Source organism: Trichoderma asperellum, chromosome 3 (assembly GCF_020647865.1).
Source record: "Trichoderma asperellum chromosome 3, complete sequence".
NCBI lineage: Eukaryota > Fungi > Ascomycota > Sordariomycetes > Hypocreales > Hypocreaceae > Trichoderma > Trichoderma asperellum.
Window position 1 is genome coordinate 5,225,168 of NC_089417.1, and position 24,080 is coordinate 5,249,247.

The 24,080-nt window shown below is 43.7% G+C and overlaps 7 protein-coding genes across 8 annotated transcripts; 4 read left to right on the forward strand and 3 right to left on the reverse strand.

The window, feature by feature from the left end:
- Positions 1-1,201: 1,201 nt before the first annotated feature.
- On the forward strand, positions 1,202-3,131 carry TrAFT101_006331 (uncharacterized protein). The gene is made up of 2 exons (XM_024902572.2): positions 1,202-2,407; positions 2,486-3,131. Exons 1-2 carry the CDS (start codon positions 2,140-2,142, stop codon positions 3,028-3,030), a joined length of 813 nt encoding a protein of 270 aa, XP_024760863.1. The 5' UTR covers positions 1,202-2,139; the 3' UTR covers positions 3,031-3,131.
- A 642-nt stretch (positions 3,132-3,773) lies between these two features.
- TrAFT101_006332 (uncharacterized protein) lies at positions 3,774-4,412 on the forward strand (the record flags this gene model as incomplete). Its single annotated transcript, XM_066127722.1, has 1 exon — positions 3,774-4,412. The coding sequence occupies one exon, from the start codon at positions 3,774-3,776 to the stop codon at positions 4,410-4,412; it is 639 nt and encodes a 212-aa protein (XP_065983835.1).
- Positions 4,413-4,601: 189 nt separating this feature from the next.
- On the reverse strand, positions 4,602-6,775 carry TrAFT101_006333 (uncharacterized protein). The gene has a single exon (XM_024908251.2). It carries the CDS (start codon positions 6,443-6,445, stop codon positions 4,676-4,678), a length of 1,770 nt encoding a protein of 589 aa, XP_024760865.2. The 5' UTR covers positions 6,446-6,775; the 3' UTR covers positions 4,602-4,675.
- A 5,712-nt stretch (positions 6,776-12,487) lies between these two features.
- On the forward strand, positions 12,488-13,616 carry TrAFT101_006334 (uncharacterized protein; the record flags this gene model as incomplete). The annotated part of the gene is made up of 2 exons (XM_066127723.1): positions 12,488-12,493; positions 12,645-13,616. The coding sequence occupies 2 exons, from the start codon at positions 12,488-12,490 to the stop codon at positions 13,614-13,616; spliced, it is 978 nt and encodes a 325-aa protein (XP_065983836.1).
- A 3,930-nt stretch (positions 13,617-17,546) lies between these two features.
- TrAFT101_006335 (uncharacterized protein) lies at positions 17,547-18,497 on the forward strand (the record flags this gene model as incomplete). Its single annotated transcript, XM_066127724.1, has 1 exon — positions 17,547-18,497. One exon carries the CDS (start codon positions 17,547-17,549, stop codon positions 18,495-18,497), a length of 951 nt encoding a protein of 316 aa, XP_065983837.1.
- Positions 18,498-19,328: 831 nt separating this feature from the next.
- On the reverse strand, positions 19,329-20,105 carry TrAFT101_006336 (uncharacterized protein; the record flags this gene model as incomplete). Its single annotated transcript, XM_024906745.1, has 1 exon — positions 19,329-20,105. The coding sequence occupies one exon, from the start codon at positions 20,103-20,105 to the stop codon at positions 19,329-19,331; it is 777 nt and encodes a 258-aa protein (XP_024760869.1).
- Positions 20,106-21,389: 1,284 nt separating this feature from the next.
- Positions 21,390-22,912, reverse strand: CIP2 (carbohydrate-binding module 1). Of its 2 annotated transcripts, XM_066127725.1 has the most exons (4): positions 22,879-22,912; positions 22,625-22,807; positions 22,507-22,569; positions 21,390-22,449 (listed from the first exon to the last, which is right to left on the reverse strand). In XM_066127725.1, coding segments are annotated over exons 2-4 (804 nt in total). In that variant the 5' UTR covers positions 22,627-22,807; positions 22,879-22,912; the 3' UTR covers positions 21,390-21,710. The 2 variants fall into 2 exon arrangements, with proteins under 2 accessions (XP_065983838.1, XP_065983839.1); XM_066127726.1 differs by having other exon boundaries at positions 22,507-22,807.
- Positions 22,913-24,080: the final 1,168 nt, after the last annotated feature.

Genomic DNA, 24,080 nt, shown 5'->3' on the forward strand with positions numbered 1-24,080 from the left:
TACCCGTGATCACGGTGATTGAGAGAAATATAGGATCTTTGATCATAAACAGTCAAGGGGCCAAGAAGTTTGACTGCAGTGTGCCATTGGCTCTGACTACTTGGCTGTGCTCTAGCACAAGTGGCGCAAGCTTCAGCGATATTTGTAAAAAAAAAAAAGCTGTTGACTGGCAATATGAAACATCGCCAAGGAATGCTAACCGACTGACTTTGTATTCTAGCGCAATGAACGACTGCTGTCTAATTGCTAAAATGGGTCTTTTCGCATAAACTCTGAGCATCAGTTTCGGGAGATACGCATATGTCCGCAGTATCCCGAAACAACAGAAAATCGCTCGTAGAGAACATGTGACAACTGATTCAACTGACACTGGTTATCATCGCGGTCTTCTTAGGCAGAACAAGATACGACGCAACCATGATTGAGACTATTCAATAAGCCCATAGAAGCAGGCTCAAGGTATTTGCGCTTGCTGATTTAGCCGACTTCTCAACTACTACATTGCGGCAAATCCAATGGGGCTAGCGAAAAGTTATCGAAAGCAACACGTTATGATAGATCTCCGGTAACCGCTGTGCCGCCCGAGCCTTGAGCTTGTGTCGCTTGTTGGAGCGGAAATCATCTTTGCGCTCTTGAAAGAGAGGCCGAAAGCGAAGAAGGGCGTATTCCAAAAGAAAGGGCAGATGAGTAAAGACGAGGATGACCATCTGAGTCTAGCGATGATTCCAAAACTCATCACATGGCTAAATGTAGTATGAGAACAACATCACAACGATAAACACGCACATCAGAATTTTTTCTTTCTTTCTTTCTTTCTTTCTTTCTAGCAGGTTTCGGGAGTCGGTTCAACAGGCGTGTCTCTTCGCCGTTGACGGGCTCCTACCGCTTTTATCTGCGCTCGTCTTCTTCGCTTATCACGGTTATTCATGATTTCGCCACAACACCATGGTGTGAGAAGTAGCGACAGGAGGACCCTGCGGGAAAATCCAAAAGATCAAATTACATCATAATCTTCCCTTTTTTTTTTTTTTCCCCACTGATGACACTAGCCTGTTTCTGTGAATGTGGATCGCGGCAGATGCTCCATTGCAGCGGTAGTCGAAGATTCAAAGATGCGGAATATGGTATGAGGCATAATATAAGCAGGCTACAGGAACCAATCGCGCTGTCCGAGCAATGCAGCTCCGTTGACACGGCCGGCAGTTCGGAGATCCAATGCGGCGTACTCCGTAGCAGAGCCGGGACGGTGGTAGATCACACACCTAGCAGGAGGTAATATGGTGGATGGCGTTGGAGGTAGCTGAGCAGCTCAGCTAGCTGTCTTTTTTTCCTTTCTTTTCCATTATTTTTTTCTCTCTTCACCGCAAATACGTTGGCCGGCCCTATTGCTAAACGGCTTGGCCGCCACTAGTGTGAGGGCTCTTCTCTGACGGTGAAGCAGTGTTAGCAACAATTGCCAGAGTATCTCCACGGCTACCAGAGCCGCTTGCCAGCCGCGCGCTATTAACCTCCTTGTGCCCAATCGAAGCGGTTGGTTTAAATCTTTAACGCAACTCAGCTCGGTCCACTTTCGGCATCGAGGCTCTCTTGGTCTTTCTCTACGCCTGACCGAGTCATCCGGCTATGATGCAAGTGGAAGCATTCAGCCATTGACTAACACATGCGGAGCGTGTCCTGTCAAGAGATAAAAGCCCGGCAATGTACTGGATAAGCTAAATACCTAGCATTTATCAACGGTCACCAACGACCTCATCAGCTGCTCTGATCTCGAGTCAAAGCTCTCTCTCTGTGTGCTCTTCACCGTATTCGTGCTCGGTAAATGAGCTAGCACCTATCGCGCCGGGCTATTCCGCTTCCCTGGCTCGGTTAGCAGCAGCTCATATTTTGAACGCCCCCCTTTGCCCAGGCCAAGACACAACTGTGGATTCTCCAGCTTAATAAAGGCGGCGATGATTCCAAAATAAAATTGAGCTCGTTAAATGTGTCTTTTAACATATCTATATGCTTATTCAATTCGCCAATCTTACAAAAACACGATGATGCTTCTTTAACGCTCTTGGTTGAGTCCAACAAGAAACCTGCCACCCCGTATAACAACACGCCGCCCTTTTTAAGCAGCTTACAGGCGGGACAACCACAATGGCGATCCCTGAAGATCTAGAAACAGGGGCTGCGGCGCCTTCAGCGGCAGCACAAGAGCCGAGTCTGGAAACGGCAACCACCACCACCACCGCTTCAGACGGGAACGGGCAGAATCAATGTGTCGAAGGGGAAGCCAGACAAGAGCCCAGCAAAACTCTCGAGCCCACCACGCGGTTTTCAGGCCGGCAGATTTTCTACATCTTTGGTTTGGATGGTGTGGGCGCAATGATTCTGTCAGGGGGTGTCAATTTCGCCATCGCGTACGGTAAGCTTTTTGTGTTCTCTCTCGCCCACGAAATGCTTGCTTTTCTATCACGCACATCGCTAATGACAAATCTCACAGCCATGTATACCACACAAAACACAGTCAAGCGGCCTGTTCGCCTGTGGCAGCTCCCCAACACGCTGGCCGGTGACGCTGCTGTCACGATATTTGTGCAGTGCCTCATCACCTGGTTCGTCGAGTTGTTTCTCCTTCGCTATGATCTTCGCCATCACTCAGTACAGCCCATCGGCTTTATCTCACAGCCGTCTCACCCATGGGTACGAATGTTCTTCTTCCTTCCTCGCGATCCATCCGCCGGAGTTGGGAACCCGCATCGCCCATGGACTCTTCTTGAAGTTATCCAGCAGGCCTTGAGGGGCCTCAGTTTCGGCGTCGTGGGCTTCCTTGTTTTATGGCCCATTTTCATGGGCGCATTGACTGGATTCGGGACAAAAGAGGGCGCCGATTATGTGTATCACGACAAATGGCTGCCCCAAGTTTTTAAATTAATATTGGGCGGAGTTTTGGGCTTGCTGACAACGCCGCTAATGGCAATGTTTTGGCTGGTTAAAGCGGGCTGGGAATACAAAAAGGAAGAGACCCCAACGGTTGCAGAAGTATGAGACTGCAGCCGCACAATGAGTATATGACATGTATAGACACCCATATATATTTACAGTTTATTTAATACTTAATACATAATTCCATAACCACCTGACGGGTGTGGTCTATATCTGGCGCCACGCAGGCTTATGCCAACTGCGAACACATGCACTAGGCGTACCTTCAACTATATTCGCAGTTGTAGCGTTCATGTCGTATCATGTCCTTAAAAGGCCCATTCTGTTATATCGGTATCATCAAGTCGAAAATCAAGAGTTACTGCTATAGTGTCTCTACTGACAGCGTTCGACCAAGCTCTAATCTGGCTGCGTATTACTATTGCTAGTGGGCTGATGGGCTCCTTTACGCCCGCCAGCTGCGGAGTAGTTGCATTATTAGCATTGAACATGTCTCGAAAGCAGCTAAAAGATGCCATGTTTAATTTCTTAACTAGTGTACCAACTGACAACAGAAGTCCAACGGCTTATGATACTCACAGCATCTGAATAAATTGTGCTCTGCAGATTAGTGTACTAGAATGCTGATTGCCGCTGTTATATAATATTCTACGCGATATTAGTTTTTTTGTGGTCATAGGCTATGGGGACCGGTTTGTTGAGATCCTTGATAAGCCGTCCCTCGATATCGCGCGCACTTGAAAGTAGTAGAATCCAAAGCCCAGCTACAGGTTCGAGTTTTGGAGGGGGGAAAAACAACCAACGCATCAAATTTCATATACCTTTTCAACACCACATGCCCAATCATGACTCAAGTCATTATGACTTCTTTGCCGCGGCCTATTACCACCCTTTTCATATCTGAAAGGCTGGTCTATCGCAGCGTGCAGATGTCTGACTTGGATACCTTCTATCAAATCATCAGCGAACCTGGGTGTATGGAAATGGGTCACCCGTTTATTCCCCGTCCACCAATCCAAAAGTCAATGGATGACTTTGTCGAGTCGTACCAAAAGAAAGCTTTGATCTTTGTTTTCATCTGTTTGCAGGAAAAGTTAGAGAATGGGAATGTCACGGCGGGCAACCAATTGGGTCTCTCAATATGGCCCCGCCATCGCTCCAAGTTAAAGAAGATCACCGTTCTACCAACTTTGCTATCTGGCTTTCCAGAGGAATACCGTGGTAAAGGCTATGGTGAAGAAGCTACTAAATGGGCTGTGGACTGGGCATTTAATTATGCTGGTGTGCACCGTATTGAACTCTGGTCCTACAGCTTCAACGAGACAGCAATACGGCTATGGGGAAAAGTTGGATTCAAATTGGAAGGCAGAAAACGAGAAAACGTGTGGTTTCAGCGTAGATGGTTTGATACTCTGCTATATTCCATTCTTGAACAGGAATGGGAGGAAAATCAGAGATTTGATAAAAAAAGTATGAAAGCATAGAGATATGCGTATTAACTTCCTGGCGATATTATCTTGTTCAGAGCTATAGCTTTTCATTGTTTTCCTCTACATAGTTTCGACAATCAACCATTTAATTACTTGCTAGTGCCTTAGTAACACAACTGATTGTCTTAATATCTTGTTCAATCCCATTCTCTATGGGTTATTGATGACTGAGAAGAAGTGGTTGGTGAATGTATTTAATTAGGACGGTAATATAAGACTCTCAAGCTAACTCAAAAGATCTAGCGAATTTTCAATATTCACAGAGACAGTATTTGCTTATCTGCCTCCAATCGGTCGCTCAGCGCTTGCCTGTCAACATTTTGTATGTTTACACACTGTTCAATCGCCAACACAGCAGCCGTCGCTGCACTCTGTCCCATTATCATATATGTTGGCTCCAGTCGGATGGCCGCAAACGCCACGTGAGTACCGCTCATTGTAACAGGATTCAGAAAGTTAGTAATAGAGTCCGAGGAAGGAATAATGCTGCCGAATGGAATGGGGAAAGGATTCGCCACTGGGACATGAACCAGTCCCTCATTCTGAACTGCAGACCCGATGACTATTCTTTCTGCCTCGTGAACGTCCATAGTGTAGGATCCAAGACCAATAATACTATCTGTACCGAATCCCTTGGGGCTCTGTACATCGTTTTGCGTCATAGTATAGTTTCCCTGCATGCGTCTTGCTTCTCGTATGTAAATGTCATATGGCCAATTTCCATTACTTGTCCACTCGTCTTTAGCATAGCCCCATGCACTTGTTGCATTCCTAATTGTTGCAGGTACTCTGGGGTGGTTTGCCAGCGTCCAAAAAAAGCCTTGAGTGTACGTTTTATAATTGTTGGCGATTATTTGCCGTTGTTCCAAACTCTGTTCAATGTAATTTGTTTGCTTGACTGTGTCATAATTTCCGCCCAAGAAATCGGTGCTAACTTGTCCATTTGAGTTACTGTCTGTTTTTTCATTCGGCATAAACTGCGATGTGAAAAATGGAAGCGTAGCGTCGCCTGCTTCGATATAGCGGAATAAAATCTCATAGGAACCTTCGTCGTAATCATCTGGTTGAGAAAAGGGCACTAAGTTGTCAGATTGCTGCGTTAAGCTAATCCGATAATTGAATGCTTGAAGTCGAAGATTATCGGCAGTACCATTCAACTGCTGAGCCTCTGTGGCTGTAAGAACACGGTCGATTCCATGAATAAGGCCGCTAGTGGAGTCTCCCTCAGTAACGTACGGAGACATTCCCTGATAGTTGTTGTCTGCTGCGATTTGCACTCCGGCCAAAGATTCCCCAAAGTCTGCCCGGCTTTCACGGCCTAGTATGTATGGAATGCCGGCCGCAGCCATAAAATCACCTTCATAACTGGCGTCTATAAACATTAATGCATCATAAACTTGACCTGACAAGGTTTTGATAGACTCAATCCGGTTATTTTTTAGTATCACACTATCAGTCGACGCCACAAGTGTCTCATTCCGAAAAATTGTTATGTTCAACTCTTCAACCCAGTCTTCCAATATCTGCTCAGCGATATGGGCCTCGAAAGTCCACTGTACTTGGTTGCTTTGGTCTATTGCTGGCCCTGGCTGAGCAGCTATATTCTGACTGATATATTGTGCTCTTGTCCCATGAGTCCATGCAGAACTGGATTGATAGTAGTTGTATACCCGATTAAAAAACTCTCTTGCGATACCACCGATAGCATTGCCATTTTTGGAATCCGTCCAACCAAGGCCAGACACCAGCATGCCGCCAATATGGTTAGTCGGAGATACAATTGCAACGGTCTTATTCATACGCGTTGTCTGGATGGCGGCTACAAGCGCAGCTGGGGTTGACCCGTATATTATAACATCGTATGTCGCTGATACAGACCGGGAGCAGCCTCTTTCTTCTCCGTTTCGGTTGTTTAGAGGGGCAGAAGCGCCGATATGACACATCGATGCAAGAATTAACATACAGAAAGTGCTAAAATTTAAATAAAAGAAGCATGGTAGCATTTCATACAGTCGCTTTTGTGCCATATTAAGATATTGGCTAGAGTTGTACTCGATAAATGTGGAAAAAAAGAAAAAAGAAAATTAGGAAGCTGCAGAGCTACCTTTCCTAGAGATCTAATGAGGGCACACTTACAATATATTTATGTAATTTGTAAACATGGAGCAACCCCTCCGCATGAATCCTGTTTTCTTGCTTTTTCCCTTTCCGCGTTTGGTCTTTTGACTTCGAACCCAGCATTGGTCTTTAACATGAAATTAAGAATAATATGGCATTTACTTCTTGCTGTATTGGATACTAAGAAGATATTCTCCTGCTCGTCAAATGACCATGACCTGTTCAACCCCGCATAGTCTGAGAAATATATTTGTGAATAACAATTTCGATACATTACATCGCAGAATCGGGTATATCTATTCTACACCAATGCGCATGACGGTATATATGTATAGGCTGTAATGCCACCGTAACGTGACTAGATGAATACTACCACAGAGGCATGCAACCCCTCTCGGTATGTGACGCTAGCGTTGGATCTACCATCAGCAGGTACGAGCTCGTGGATAGTATTCAAGCCAAGATCGGTCGATGATGAGGTCTATTGGCTCTGGAAAAAGTGCTGTTTAAACATGATTTCTCGGCGCCAGTAGCAACGCAAAAGTTCAAATTCGGCTAACTACTCAGTGTTTGCTTCAAGTTTCCATCTAAGTGCAATGTCGTATTGAATATGCGGGGCAGAGACTCTCCAAAAGGTTCCCCGCCTGGCAATATTGTCTTCTGTTCAAAGGGCTGAATGACGCATCGAACAGGGATGCCTGCAGCAATACTCCCGGGCGCAATGTGTTCTAAGTTTAACGGCTCACCAGGCTTAGTGGTTTGCATTGCCCATCGCATTTCAAAGGTATTCCTCTTCAATACAAGAACCGGAAAATCTCTTGTTGGAACTTGGAACTTATTATTAACCGGAGTTGCGAGCAATGGGTTATTGATCAGAAGCATCTACTACCCATTCTTCTGAACCTGTTCATGTAAAGCACTACTCGGCCTCTGTCCTCCCAACTGCCCGCAGCCCTCTTCAACGAGAGGCTTGAAGGTGACTTGAGAGCAACGCGGTAGTTGAATCAGCTGTAACAAGACAAAATGTGGCCAAACTCTATTTCCCAATACCACACCACAGTGAATCTGACTTATAGTCAGCTCACTACGAAAATGCTTGAATGTAGTCTCTGGTCCGTTTGTCGGAGATGGATGGTGTTCAACATCACCATGACTCTAAAACCTAAAAGGTTTAGATACCGAGCAGTTAACATTTAAACCCATAACCCTAACGGCATTGGCTCAGCGTTGTTAATGCTTTTCTAAAGGCTATGACATAGACCAAATTCCCATGGAGCAAGTTCTCAATGCATCACAGTACATAATGGTTACGAACCTTCTTTAAAATTCGGATCCCAATCTTTCTACAGGATATGAATATAAAAAGTTTCAAGGGTGATGAATCGAATGTATAGAAACTATTCAAACTCAGAGCGGTGATGGCGTTTCCTGCCAGTTGCACTTGACCGCCACGATCCAGAATGAAGCTCACCGATCTGCTGCATGTCACTAAATATAAATGTACTATGAACTTTAGCTGCCTTGATATCTCAATAGGCGTTCTTGAGTTGTGGCAATGTGGGCTTTCATTAGCTCGCGTGTTTATACGTTAAGGACATTTTGTTAAGCATCTATTCACCTGATAATAGTAATAGGAAGCTGACAAAAGTTCTATCGTTTATTGCCCCCTGTCAGCTTACAGGTCAGAAGTAGCGCCACACCTCATTCAATGCCAGGAGTGTTCTCTAGACAACTAACAAGCGGTCTAATATTTTATACAAGATTATAGATGAAGAGCCTCAAATATCTGCAAGGATGAGGCAAAAGAGGGCTAACAACCACTGGATATCGCCATATTTCGTCCATGTATAAGAGCCAGAGCGATTCTTGCGTTCCAATTGGCCCGCTAGGAGGAGTTATAGTTCCATTGTTCCAGAACTGCTTCCCTTTCTGGTACAACTGGGACTATTTGCGGGAAATCTACTCCGTATTAGCTCTGTCTTTCCACCAGTTAACTTGGTTTATATTTTATCGGACCGAAAGCCTTAGATTCATCATGACAAGTCATAAATTGATTTGTGCTCTCACGTCTATAATAGGTATACAGATCTAGAAAGGGATAAGGAAGGGAAAAAAAAATCCGAAAAGCTCTTAAAGCAATATCATCTCTTTAAAGTTTAGAATGCAAAATCTTGATTGCTAAACCTGAGTTTATGTTGACGAGCAGAGTTATACCCTAAATGGAATCAGGGCGGGTTTGCAAAGCAGCAGCAGTTTACTGCTGAATAGTAACGAGACACTAAAAGGAACCGACTCAATAGGTCCAATTTTGATCATAACAAATTGCCTACTGTATGAAATAGCTGAAATTTCTAGCTATGCTAGCGACTTCGTTACTTAGATTGTCATTATTTAACGCAGATGCGCTTAGGAATACCTGTATCCTACGACTATTGTTATGGGTGATGCGCATCCTCTTGATTTTTGTCCCGTAATTTTTGCGCAGTGGCCGCACAGCTCTGGGAAACGCTATAAGTATGATGCTACATATCTCAGACGATCAAACGAAAAATGGAATTTAAGTGACATTTCCTCGTACTTCGCGCATGAAACGGAGTTATCTGTGGAGGCACCTTATTTAAGCTGTGTCTTAGACATGCTTAGTTAGCAAATTTCGCACTTTAAGGTAGCTGTAGGATCACAGACACTCCTGGGTTAAGGGGTCAGTGAGCCTTACCCGACGCACTAGGCTTTTAAAGAGATTTAGCGCTCTTAAGCCCTACGGTATAGCATACGGAGAATTCTCAGTTACAGGGATTTATAAGCGCTTTGAAGAGCACTACTATCATATGCGGCTCAGCTTCGTATATGAACCAATGCAAAGGTCACAAGCGTGTTGGTGGGTTTACCAACTTCACAATTTATTTGCCACGGCATTGTTAATTGCCTTATACATTTACAGGAATCTTTCCATAGGGTTGTGAGAAACACATGCTAGACTCTCTTTAGTAAAAGATGTTCTAGCCCATGGATTACTTGCGAATTTCCGAAGCCTAACTTGGAATATTAAACAAGGCGTGCTTCCCATCCATCTAGAGCCAAGCGAGTGAGAAGCTACAGCAACCTTGAATCGGCATTGAGCGACATTGAGCAAATTCGACCACTCACCTATAATAACAACGCAATTCAAGTTCAACACAGCAGTCCTCAGAAATGCCATTACGCAAACATACCAAACCTCCGCCAAGATTCACTTTCGTTACCCCAGAGTTTGAAGGAAATGAGATAAGATGGCTGAAGACTCATTCAGATGCTGCGAGAAGTCACGCTGCCTATTGGGGTGGCCCTGCTAAGCGCCAATGGCAGGCCAACAAAGAGAACGAAGCAGAGAAAGAAGACAACACTCCTGTTCATGACACTGTCACGGATAAGGTTCCTCGTCGGCGTAACGAAAATCTCCAGTTTTACTGCTTCGCCGTCCAGACTATCCAGCGACGTGGGGCTACCAAGTTAAACAATACGAAAGCCATGTCTTCAAAGTCAGAATATGATATGTCGCGCTACATTAAGCCCAACTATTTGAGGTATCTTCCGTCTGTCATGGCTGAAATGAGAGGGTCAGGCGCTTCCTCAGTCAGTCTAACAGCGTCCAAATTTTATAGCGAAGACTTCATAAGACGATTTGTCATGGTTGACCATAAGGACTGCCCCATAATACTGAGTAGCTGTCTTTTACTTAGCTACGCTCATTACATGGCATTGACAGGGCATGGAACGACTACGGTATTACTGGAACTTAAAAGCCAAGTTATGCACCGTCTAAGTGCAAATATGAGTTTGTCGCATGGATTACTCAGTCCCCGATGCTTAACCGCGATTGTTGCTCTGGGAGCCCCGATTGTTTGTTTAGTATCCAGGGATATGCCACAAGGCCTAAGCATCCGAGAATACATTAATGCAACTTTAGAAGAAGATTACCTGTGCAATCAACAATCCGCTGCTATTGCACAGCGCTCTCTTGACGAGCAGATTGTCCACCGACAAGCATTGAGTAAACTGTTCCTAAAAACGAGCGCTAATTTTCAAGACGCAGACAGTTTAGCATTATTGCAGTATATATCCAATTATATAAACATGTATGTAAAAATCCTATTTCCTTTTAGATGCCTTCTAACAGAGTTTCGAGATCAATAGCTCTGGAAGCAATAGATCATTTATATACCCCTCTAGAAGATGTTGAGAAGCTATTCCCAGCAATAGGCTCTTGCCAGCAAAATGCCATTCCAGAAGAGTGGATGTCGCCTATTACTTCTCAGCAGGTCAAGAAGACTCCTGCGACACATATCGAGGCCCAGTTGCTACTGCTTACAAGCCTTACATACCAATGGCTTTCAACATTTCTTGATAAAGACAACGCTGTATTGGCCCTCACAGATGAGGTACTCCATGAGCGGACTGCACTTTGTCAAAGGATAGAAAGCTTTGAACCAGCGACAGAAAATGGCAGCATCCAATCAGAGGTTATATATGAATGCTGTCGACGAGTGAGCTTAATATTACTGGCTGTCGCAAAAAGAAACATTCCAATTCATGCTGCAGCGAAGCATGTAGAGAATAGGCCTAAAATTACGAAACTTCTTCGTATGACCGACCTGTCAGGGCTCTGGGGGAACTTCAGAGGACTATTGTTTTGGGTTGCTGCTACAATTCAATTTGCTACGGCGAGACAATGTTTCCCTTTGCTGTCTACAACGTTGCTTGCACCGTTAGTGCAGGAGCTTTCAATGTCAACGGCCTGCGCTAAAGCGGCCGTCAATTCTCTGAAAAGGTTGAAAAGATTTGAGAGTTTATGCTGTTGTTTATAGGCTACCAATAAAAGCAAAAAATGTGCTACATCAGCACAAATTTAGTTACGTTCCAGTCTTTTTGAAAGGCTAGATATAGAATACTTAATAGCTCAATTAAGAGCTTAGAAAGTCGTGTTGGCTCCCAAAATAAGCCTCGTCGCAAAACATGCTACACATAGTTGACCATGAGCTGAAGAGAAGGAACGCTTTCAAAATACTACGTTCTTGGTGTTCAATACAAAAATCATGATTGGGTATTTATTATTGACTAAATTCATTCACTAATCCTGCAGCTACATCAAAATTTTCATATTCAGTTCATTTCTCATCATTTTTTATCCTTGTTTGGGCTATAAAACAGGCAAGAGTTAAAGACTTACTGAATTGAGCGACAATCAGCTCGCAACTCTTCGGAATTAAGCGCGGGGCAGTCTAATGTAAAGCTAAGAAATCGGTGAATAAGTTTGCTGGTAACAGCTGGCTTTTAGCATCAAGGTTAGCTACATCTGATATGGAGCATCTTGTCAGGTGTACTCATAGGACAGTTGTAATATATACTTGTAAATGTATGTAATCATTAAGCCTCTAAATGATACGAACCTTGGCACTATGCCGATAGAAGGATAATTCGCCCGAATGACCTGCGTTATTTTGTATTGCTTCTAGAGGCCGCAACCGAAATTTGAAAGAATTGTCGGCAGCAGCGGCAACGCAGTCTTTTCTGAGGTCGTTGGTTTTGCTTCATTTAAGATTGTCAGCAGCAGAGCTCACCTTAGCGCCAATATAGCAAAAAGTAGGAAAAAGTAACTAGAAATTGTGAAAGTCACTCCCTGCTGTTTCGGGCATATATATAGAGGCTTAGAAGAAGTATAGACGCTATATCAATAAACATTAAACTTTTACAATGACTACTTAACATCTTTGTGATCGCTTGCATAGTATGCTCAGGGGGCTATTGAGAATGCTAGCTATAAAGAGTTACTATAATATGCAAAGCTATCACAGCTTTCATTTGTCCTGGTGCGTCTAGGCACTCTGCGTGATGACACCATATGCAAGTTTAGTGAAAGCGAAGAGCATTTCAGATATCACAGTAGAATGATGCAATTCAGAAGTGCCTCTAAGATGCCAGTTCATTTAGCTCTAGATAAGACTCCTTAATAATACCACTTGGAGTATATAAACACCTTTCTGGACCCAAAAAGATGATCCTTTTTGCTCGCCTAACATTAGCAGCGTACAAGTCCAGCAGCATTAGGAATATCTGACAACCAGCTTCAAGATTTATCTGTGGTTCTTACGCTTGACATTTCTTCTTCAAAATGGTTATCCTCATTACTGGCAGCACCGGCTATCTTGGTGGTCAACTGGTCATAATGTCCGCGCTATCGTGCGATCAGAGGCATCTTTCAAGAAGCTCGCCGAAGAATATCTCGAATTCGCGCCGAAACTTTCTTATGTAATTGCCGCCGATATTACGAAGCCTGAATCATACAAAGAGGCATTTGAGGGTGTGGTCGGTGTAATTCATGCCGCGTCTCCCTTCAACCTTCAGCCAAAAGACAATGAAGAAGACCTCCTTAAACCTGCGATTAGAGGCTCCATAGCTATACTGGATGCTGCCCAGCGTCATGGGAAAGACGTTAAAAGAGTGGTAGTGACATCATCCCACGCTTCTGTCGCAGATGTCGCCAAAGGAAAGAGAGCAGGCTACGTATATAATGAGAAGGATTGGAACCCTATTACGTATGAGCAAGCGGCCGACCCTGCTACCGATGGCATTACGGTCTACTGTGCTTCAAAGGCTTTAGCCGAACGAGCAGTGTGGGAGTGGGCTGATAAGCACAAAGGCGCACACTTCGATGCTGTTACAATTACTCCGCCGTGGATATTTGGTCCTTACGCTACCAAGCTGACGTCCGCAGCGCATCTGATCGAGAGCGTTCGGCTGATTTATAATCTGTTAGGCGCCAAGGAGATACCCGAATTTGACTTTGGTGGATATGCCGATGTGCGTGAGGTCAGTGCGGCTCATCTCCTTGCTCTCGAAGTGCCTTCTGCAGGTGGACAACGTTTTTGGGTTGGGCAATCTCTTCGATGGCAAACCGTAGTAGATATTGCGCGCGAAGAGTTTCCTGAATTAGTAACAAGACTACCTGAAGGGAGGCCTGGGTGGATAGAGGATGCATATGGTGTAGATGGTAGCAAAGCAGAGAATGACCCCCTTTTTTCCGAGAGCTGTGGTACCCTATAATACCTATCGTTGTCTCGGTCTCATAACGATAAAATAAACCAGGCACGAGTTGAAATAAGTAGTCGTATTAAATAGTTTTCTTAACAATAAGACAATGATCACAATTAGAAAACGGTTTGCGGGGTGTGTATATGGGAAAACTGGCATTGTAAACAGAATGTGATGGAGTAGATAAGAGATCAGTTCGGAATTAACCAGTTACTCTTTTGGCTATATAGCAAAGGCTTCACTTACAAAGCAAATCGGTACGTCTTAAAGTAGAATGTGAAGGTACTCTCACGACCGTAATAATTTATATAACGAAAGCTGCTGCGCATCATAGTTGTTAACAAAAGGTTAGGTCCTGGGTAGTTCCTTGTTGCTCGACTTGCGTTACAAGCAAATATGAGGTAAGCTGGGCACTAATGCGCACGATATGGCACTATCTTCTGAGAATCCACCATTTGCGATACTCCTGAAATGAGGGAGAAAAAAAAGGGACACAGACAGGGTTGAACTTTTGACAGCCACACTTTTAGTACAGCATACTGGATCTTTGAAGATCTTGCTAATATTCTATATTTATCTTATCTGTTTCCATTTGCAGGTTATTAGTGACCTGAGCGTTGTATGATCGACTGTCGATCACGATCGTTGTGAATCTTGGGAATTGCCTTGCAGGCGCAGATCCGCCAGGGTAGCGCAGATCTTCAGATACGTGCTCCTTGAGCTTAAAAAAACGTTTCACACTACTGTATATTCTATCCTAAAAAATTAAATTAATGTTATACTGAGCCAAAATTCTATACTCAATGCTGAGTTTTTCCAAATTTTTGGGCTGTATTTATCTGGGATAATGCGCCAATGCGAGACGGTCAGTTTATTTGGAGCCACATTAGCTTATATAGAGCGATTAACTCTTTTTCCAATAATGAGGTACTCTTGAGCGCCGCGTTGGAATGAGTAATACTTGACTTGAATTTCTCGAAACTGAAATCAACGACTTTATATATGAATCAATTATTCCTCCTGTCAATGCCGGATTTATGCCATAGTTGCTATGCTGGAATCGGTTTTGTTTGTGGTACTGTTTTTGATATATGCCATTTCTTAATTATTGCAACACAGGCAATGGAATGAATTCTAGTAACATGCAAGCTTGATATTAGGATGATAACTGCCTCGAAAGAGCGAGGTGATTATGCCTGTCTGACAAATTTTGAGGCGAGTGCTTAACCATCAGATGTGGTTTGCCAAGAACTGTATGGGGCAAGAAAAACCAATCTAAATGCCCCCCCGTGCCAGATTTCAATTTTAGCCGATAGTCTAAGTAAGTCTATACGCCAAAGATGTGGATGGTAAGCCAGGGATTACAGAGCTTCCGAAAGAGGTTATACTTGTGCTCCTCTTACCACTTGACTGAGCCATTTACCTTCTCTTAGGATGAGGTTGGCATCATGCCATAGGATTTATCTATTCGCACCACACCATACGTTGTGATAGGAAAGGAGAGGTGACTTTAGTCGCAGCTTCCCTTTCAACAGATTGATGGTAATGAAACATGTCACTTTAGGGGTATACAAAAACAATGTAACGTTGAAATGGTAAAATAGGATCAGTGTACCCATAGTACGAAGGTTAACGAGAATTAAATCTTACTTTACGGATTGTCCGGATTCATTCTTGCAGCTGTCGATACAGAATAGGCTACTACCGACCATTCCTGCCCGAGTTCCGTGCTAAAATACCTGCACCAGTAGGGATTTTGACTCGATACAGTGACAGGTTAGGAATGCGAATGGAACCTTAGATTGTACTTATTCATTTCCAAACAAGCTTGAAAGATTGGAAAGTCTTCAAGATATAGAACTCTTTCAGCTGATTATTGAACTCTCTCGTTCTCAGAATGTTATCTATGCAATCCGCGAACCAACCTTTGGAATACCTATTCCAGTGTACTGCGGAACAGCTCATGTGTATAACGACGAATCCAACATACCTAATCACGATGCTCTTACTTACATAGGCGGCCGCTGCGAAGTACCGATCGTAAACCTAAATGAACAGTGCAGGGGCTTTTCTCGCTCTTCGTTTATATGTACCCAGCCTGCATACGACGGAGTGGAGATGCCGAAGCTACGGAGATTTCTCCGAGAGCCTCTTAATGCACTATACGGAATGTTACTCTGTCGTGGTGACCACTAAGTAGGTACTGGTACGTTAGAAATGAGAGCTTATCCAGAGCAGGAGACCGCGAGAGCCATTAGCTTAGGATGTTGATAGCATTTTTGGCATCTAACTCTAAATATCGTAATATGAATGTAATTTATCAGCCTATGGGACACTGTTATTTGCCGGCGTGCAGTTGAAGGGTGCCTAATCGCACGCCGACACAGGCAAATGAGTTACATGTAGTCTATCTGTGAAGCAAACCATGGGTACCGGCTATCACTTGCCAGTGCCTTCCACATTGAGCAAGCTTGTAACTTGGCTTATTATAAACTACCCGTATATCTCCGTACAGCCTCTTTTCTTTAATAGTCGTCAGCTGCTTAATATAGTGCAGTGATTTGGGAAGGAGAGAGCTTACAGGGCAAAGCTGTTGGACGATATCGCCTGGCGGCAGGGAAGTGACCGCAGTCAGAGTGCTCCATCCATAACGCCGTACGAAGAACGACTAACAACATACGATGGCTGCTGTACAATGCATCTCTGCTTCCGCCAGGAATTGCTCTTCAGCATGGTCCTGCAGTGGTTGCAGTATCTTCCAGTGCTGCGCGCACCTCCCTTAACTGGTAAGGCATTCTGTTTCCGTTACAATTGGAATTGCAAGCTGCAAAATGAAGTCGCTTACCTTCTGTAAACGCTACAGTCCAATGCATCCACCTGCTCGATTCGGCATAACATTCTCACCACGCAAGGTGGTTTCGCCGCAGAATTTACCGAGATCCACGCTAAGGCTGGCCCCATAGATTTGTACCTGCCTTTGGCGCAGCCCAGGTGCCTATTGCGGCTCACGGCTCGACAGGGGATCCGTCGACTAGGCGTTCAGGGCAGATTGCAGTGCCTGGCCTACTGCGATCTGAAGAACGCCACAGGGGACAGGGATATGCGAGATGTAAGGTACCACCTGGCAGCTGTGCGGGCTTCTTTCCCGAATTTGGCAAAGGTTTGGCAGCAAACCCGAGAATAGACGGGCTCTCAACATTAAGCTTGTGACTTGTTAAATTATAAGCTCCTTCTGCATTCCCAAGTGGTGTGTGGCCGCAACTCTCAACCGATGTACGGTTAATTTAACGGCGCGAACTAACAGAGTAGGTCCCTTTCCGGAGCGTATCATCAATGCAGATGGCCTAGAATAGATGTAGCAGTAGAGAACGCTATTGTGTCTAGTCTTTACAAGAAGACACATATTTTTATGCCCAAATGATATTATTTAGGGGCAGGTTACTGCATAGATCAAGTAATTGAAGCGTTTGCCTTAGACCATGGTGGCGGCCATGGGTAAAATGCGACCAATGTTTACTGATTTGAATAGTCTATAAATGAACATGTCTTACTAAGTAGCCTTATATATATAACTCCAAGGCGAAACAAGTGTGAAATACAGGGGTTCAACGGGGCCGCTAAGAACGCAATGGAGATGCCCGAATCGCTCTATTCTAGTTGTCTGTCAACAGAGGCGTAAGCTGATGATTAGTAGGCTAATCTTGGATTCCGGCAATCGCACTTGTTGAGATTACATACTTGCTTCAATAGGAAGCTGATATTGACCGTATAATTCTCCTCAGACTTTTGCAGTGGCCGTGATGCGTATATATATCAGACAACAATCCTGCTCATCAGGCAAGATACCACCACTCTCAAGCCCAGCTCCGACAGCAATCAACAGACTGACCTTCTTCAACAACTCATTCTTGCAATACTACTTGAACGAATCAATCAATCAAAATGGTTAACAAGGCTATCATTGCTTCTCTGCTCTTTGGCGCTGCCATGGCTGTGCCTTACCCGCCTTCTGCCACCGACGGCGTTAGAGAGCCTGTGCCCGCTCATGCCTACCCCCACAAGAAGGTCAATGGCGGTAACTACATGCCTTCGCGTACCGGCAAGACCACTGCCTCTAAGACGTCTGCTGCTCCTGCTACTGCCAAGGATCAGAAGGATAAGCGAGCCACCGGAGAGACTGTCAACAACGCTGTGGCCCGATACGACAACTCCAACATCACCGATGGTGTCGGCGACGGTGTTGACTCCTACACCCTGTACCTCGGTGACGGCAGCACCGGTGCTGGCTGGCCTGACCAGAGCCAATGGGTTTCTTTTGAGAACATGTTCAACAACTACAAGAACCAGATGTTCTCATCTTGCGACTGGATGGGTGTTCCTGACGATAGCGGCCCAGAGGTCGGTGCCATTTGGGATGGTATCCAGGCGGCTGCTGCTGCTACTGGTGTCGACCACCGTTTCATTCTTGCTGTTATTATGCAAGAGTCTGGTGGTTGTGTTCGCGTTTGGACCACCAACTACGGCGTTCGCAACCCTGGTCTGATGCAGGATCACAATGGTGCTGCTACCTGCAACGAGAACGGAAATGTTCAAAACCCTTGCCCCTCGGCCACCATCTACCAGATGATTAGCGAGGGCACTGCTGGCACCAACGATGGTGACGGTCTTGCCAACTGCATCAACGAGTCTGGCCGCAGCGACGTCTCGGCCTTTTACCGTGCCGCCCGTATCTACAACTCTGGCTCTATCTCCAGCACTGGCAACCTCCAGAGCAATGTTGCTACTCACTGCTATGCTAGCGATATTGCTAACCGTTTGACCGGTTGGAGAAACGCCCCCAGCACTTGCACTTGCGACAGCAACCCCAGCAGCTGCGGCTCCGTCAACTACTAAGCATCTCGAGATTATGGGTCGATGTATGCTTCCTTTTGATGTATATAAAACTTTTCATTCGTAGTATCTTATTTATTCTAGGTATATTTGTACATACTTGGGATTTGTATATAGCTCACTTTTTAAGATAATTCAATTTTCAATGTTATCGAAACATGAATCTCTGTCCTGTTTACTTTTGCATTTGCTCTTTACTTTGATCCTTAATCTTTCTACTTTTAGGGCTACCATGATGTATCTATTGTCGATGACATATCACAAATGACGATATTCTATGCCACAGCCCAACCGGTCCCAGGGACAACGCTGCTGGGTAGCTGCCTCCATAACGATTGCATATCATCTGGAGGCGGCAAAGGTTGAGTACAATTGATGACTGAAACCTCGCAAGGGGATTGGCCACTATGTTTATTGTCGAAATGAACGAGATTACAATCTAGCGCCCTCGTATAATTTCTCTTTTTCTAACAACTTTGTATAGTATATATATATATATCTTCATAAAGCCATGAATTTAGTGAGTAGCATAAGTTGGTCATCAATACCAAATACGTATAATGTATTTCGGCATTTGGTATGATAGTATTGCTTGGTTTGTATATCATATAATACATAAAACGCTACATGATGGATATGCTGATTAGCTGATTACTCAATACCCACTAAAGTACTATCCCTGATCTTCTATCTCTTCTTCAATTTTCACCATACAATGTGATTGTGTTTTATCTTAGAAAACGCAATTATATTTGATGTGGTAAAATTATTTGTCGTGCTCAGCGGCGCCAAACTATGCTATTTACCGGAGCGCTGAGCTGACTTATAGAATCGTTACTCGTACTGATCAGGGTCTACATCCGCGAAAGTAGTACCGACAGCAACCTCATCATACCAAACTTGACGGAATCCCTGATTACCAACCATCTTTTTATCGTCATGCCAGCCGTTAGCATACAAACCCACCCGAAATGCAAATATGGCATCATCATTGGTTGTCGTAGCAATGTTATAATGCTCATAAACTTTGTTTCCATCGAACCACATTTTGTAGTAACCTGAACTGTCGCTTGCCCACTTGGCTTGGATGATAACTTTGTGCCAAACTCCGGCAGAAACAGTAGCAATGTTTCCAGTTCCCGTGAATGTACGGCTGCAGTCCGGCTGGCGGTAATTGCCGCTAACAATTCGGGAATTGAGCTGATTACCTTCTAGCCAGATAAGCGAGGAAGGCATCCAGTCGTCGTCGTCACAACCAGCCCCAGGTCGGTCAGCGATAAACTGAGCGATATTGTAGGACTGCTGATCGAATTCCCATGTGAATGACAAGCGGAACATGAAACCGTAAAACAGTTCGTCTCCACGTTGATAGCCTTGGTTGTGATCCACCTCGGAGTGATATCGACCAGTGTAGCCAGGTGTGTATGTTTGCTGCATTAGGAGCGCCGAGTTGCCTTTGTATGTAATATCCGCTACTTGTAGAACTTGTCCTTTATTCTCATGTCGAACGTAGTCGAACCCAGCTGTAGTACCCCCATTTTGAAAAGTCTGTGTGGCGATTGCGAAAGGCAAAATCGCGAAGGCGGCGGTACAGATTTTAATAATGCCCATGGTAATTGAGGGTAGAAATGCGGACATATATACTCTAAACCATGTAAGATAAAAGATAGAATATGGTATTTTGAGACTTAGAAATTCGTCATGTACTTATACTTATCTACCCATGGGACAATTTTTCAACGACATTGGCTGGTTTGGTATATCAAAGTGATACAATTCGAATACAGTAATAGCTCATAGCTTTATTTGGATATCGGTAGAATTAATTCTAAGTTAGCTTCTTATTTTGTGCTAGTCACAATCAATAGTTTCCAAGAATATTGGAAAATATTGCCTTTTATTTTACCACCAATAGGTCTAGTTATCACATTGACATATATAAGGTTATTAGCTAAATCTATATTATATGGGTTGATATATTGTATATAGAAGACACATTATTAATAATTATACATTACCAATAGACGGAATAAATGCTACTCTCATCATGCTATTAATACGCTAACATTGCACCCTTAAGCATAGGTAGGCTTAATGGTATCTTCTGTAAATAACTGGCCACTGGCAAGATCTTTTTTTCTTATCGTATATCATGATATTTCTCAACGATTGCATTGGTGGAAAAGGTTGGCGCGAAAAAATATTATTCTTAATGTTTTATTTGGCAACTTCTAAAAATGGCAGGTTGGTTGATGCCGATTGCCCGATTTGCTTGGCAACACTTATGAAGTAGAGTTTAGTTTTTCAAGCTTATTCACTAACCAGCTTATTCACTAACCAGCTTATTCACTAACCAGCTTATTCACTAACCAGCTTATTCACTAACCAGCTTATTCACTAACCGCAAATTTTAGCGCACTTCTGGAAATTAGTGAAAGACTTGGTGATGCCTTGAGGTGTTGAATGTGCCATGGAAAACCTCATTTATTTCTGAGATTGTATACAATGTGCTCGTTTTCAACCAAATACATCTATGATGTCTTAGTCACAATGTTCAATATGTATATATATATATATACAATTGGTAACCCGTGCGCCGCCTCTGTGGTATCACGACTCATATCTTTTCAACTGCATATTGGATCATACCTTAAGCAAAGACGCGATAGTTACCAAACCTAATGATGTGGTGCGTGCGGACTTCATAAGTGCAGTGCAATACAAGTGCGTATATGTATAGATAAGTGCAATTTACACAATAGTACCTAATATTCCATTCCCCACATAAAACGGTTCAACCAATCCATTGGCTCTGTGAAAAATATAATATCGCTTTAAAAGATTGTAATGTTTGTCGATTGGCCGAGCAAAGAATTTTGCGCAAAAGCCGTCAGCTGAGATTATTGATTCCATGGGAAGGCATAGTGTGCGTGAGCTCTAATCTGAGAATAGCCCATGTGGTCTGAGGCTCCAAGAGCTTGCCATGCTATATGTGCCGTTGACATACATCTGAAACAACTCTATGGGCTCAGCCTATCAATAGTATTACCAATTACGAATAACCCCATTGGGCCAATCAAATAACCAGGGAATGGTGGTCAAATGGTAAAACTGGTACCTGGTTAACATAACTGTTGAAAGAAGCTGAAAACCAAGGATCTTCTCCTATAATTTCAGATTCGATCTGGATATTTGCACCTTGATATTTTAAGGGATCTAAAACCCTCCAACATATTGATTCACCAGCACCCGATTCTTGGGATGTGTTGATGCGATGCAGTTATTGAATGCTCCTGCTAATAAGTCACCCTTCCCGTTGAGCGAACATCTTGTCACCCCAATTTTTGTGGTATCAATCCTTGCCGTTGTCACTTGTTCGAGGGCGTCAATTACTCGGCTGACGCCCCAAGCCCATGCTGTCGTTGCACCTACAGAATGCCCACTTCGATAGAGAGTATAGAACTTTCCTTGACCTCTACTGCTAGTACCGACTTGGGCTGCCAGATCATCATTGTTGAAGTCAATCATGGTAACTCTAGAAGGTGCTGGCAGACTACCGCCACCATAAACAAGGATTGTAGGATAGGGAGCCGTTCCTGAGGAAGGATAAGTAATTGTTACGGACAATGACATTGACTTTCCAGAGTTTCCACAGTTGATTGTCAATGTATTTCCCGAAACAAATGGCAAAAGGCTGGCAGGGCATCCTGGCAGTGTTCCAAGCTCATATCGTTGGAGTAGCTGAGAAATTTCGGTTTGCCAGTACTGGAATTGATCTTTTGTAGTTATCCTATCTCCATTATACATTTTGAACAGGTCGTTTAGCTTAGAATTGGCCTTAAGGGATATGGAAGTGGTAATGCAGAGCATACCGCGGCAGTCGTTGCTTGAGTTCCAGGAATCGATGTGGACGATTGGGCGGCAGAGGTAACAAAACTGATGGTTGCTGTTGTCACTGCTCTGATAGTTAATGATGCTTGTCCACTAAGAACACATTGAGAGCAATACGAACTATAGGCCACACAGGTCGCGCCAGCAACGCATGTAGTTGGGCCAGCCCAGCCAATTCCACCACCTGTGCAATGTATGAGTACAATTCGTCGCAAGTATTTATGATGGAAACTACATGCATTGCTCCCAAACTTGAATTTATGCTGCTACTGGGACCGCGAAGAAAAGAAACTTCAAATTTTAACGGCCATGGTTTAGTTTGTCAACATGAAATCGCAACCTCCAGAAAATTGATATGTGTGCGATATTTGGAAGAATTGCTTGAAAGGTCACTGCTGATATCGCCAAAGAGCTGAAGTCGGCTTAATACACATATTTCATTAGTATTCGATGGCATTATCTCTGCAGCACTTTTGAAAAGTCTATGCGTTACTTTCTCTTTCATGGCATACTTAAGGAGCACCAACTCTCGGCGTAGTGCTAAACGAGCGATGTTCCGTATATCCGAATATGTGATTCGTCCATATTTGAACAAAGAGCGTTTTTCCCCATACAGAGACGGTGTAACAGAACTGGCTATTTTAAGCGCATGTATCACTAATACCATTGAATACGAGGAGAGTCGAGGGCCATGTGCTTTGACGCTTCCAGATTTAGCTACTTAAGCCCACTTATTAGACATAAAGCCTGAAATGGAGGCTAGGATCTAGAATCAAGTTGCCGGCTAAATCAAGCTTTGCATCTCTATAGGATTGGTGCGCTTCCCAGTTTGTCACATGTTGATTGAGGAGTAAAGGTTAACTACTAGCCTGTCCGATGGTATTAGTGTAGTGGGGAAAACAGCTTCTGATGTCACTTATTGAATTTGGAAATATTTGTTACAGAATTCTTTTCGTCTATACCCAGGCTAAGAAATCTGCTCAGCTATTTGATGCAGAATAAACTTGGGGTGGCATTTACCTACTTTAAAAACTAAGCCATTACAAATTTCTTTAAATTCTTATTAGCCATAGATAGAACTAAAAACCGCCCTAAAATCATATTGAGTCTTACAATTGCTCTTAACCGTTAACAGCTGGCGTTACATAAATATCTTCCAGGGAGCTATCGATATATTGCTGGTGTTGCCAGTCAGCAAGTGAAACTTGGCATAAAGACTTATTGAAGCTCCTCTGCGAATATGATGATTATAATACCGGATATAGTTTAGAGAACATGTGTAGATCATTTTCGAATTGTACAAGATACCGGAACATATAGTTCATCGATGTAAGCCTCCGGTCGCGGTAGAAGCGTTGGCATTGTGTTACTACGCGCCGCGGATTTAGCCGTGTTATTAAGCATCTTACAAGAAAGCTGTCACACAATGTACAAAATGTAAAGAGACCTGTTACACATTAATATCAAATTATAACAATGTAAGCCTTTGGTGATCGAATTGCCATTCTTTTTCCTCTTTTTGTTCTGCTCTGCTTCCTCTCCTCCCTCCCTCGCCCTCGCCCTCTCTTCTCTTCTTTTTCTTTCAGAAGAAAACTATGACTTTCAGAATCTACCCGCTCAAAGACGTAGCTAAATTTGACTTATTCAGCTCATTAGAACAAAAGGCAAGACATAAAGAATGATACTATACCACTT

Excerpts from the sequence above, each read along its gene's own strand:
- TrAFT101_006331 (XM_024902572.2), top strand. The coding sequence starts at position 2,140 with ATGGCGATCCCTGAAGATCTAGAAACAGGGGCTGCGGCGCCTTCAGCG. Across the intron at positions 2,408-2,485 it reads CAATTTCGCCATCGCGTACG|CCATGTATACCACACAAAAC; the intron begins GTAAGCTTTTTG and ends CAAATCTCACAG.
- TrAFT101_006333 (XM_024908251.2), bottom strand. The coding sequence starts at position 6,445 with ATGGCACAAAAGCGACTGTATGAAATGCTACCATGCTTCTTTTATTTA.
- CIP2 (XM_066127725.1), bottom strand. Across the intron at positions 22,450-22,506 it reads CGCGACCTGTGTGGCCTATA|TGACAACAGCAACCATCAGT; the intron begins GTTCGTATTGCT and ends CTATCAGAGCAG.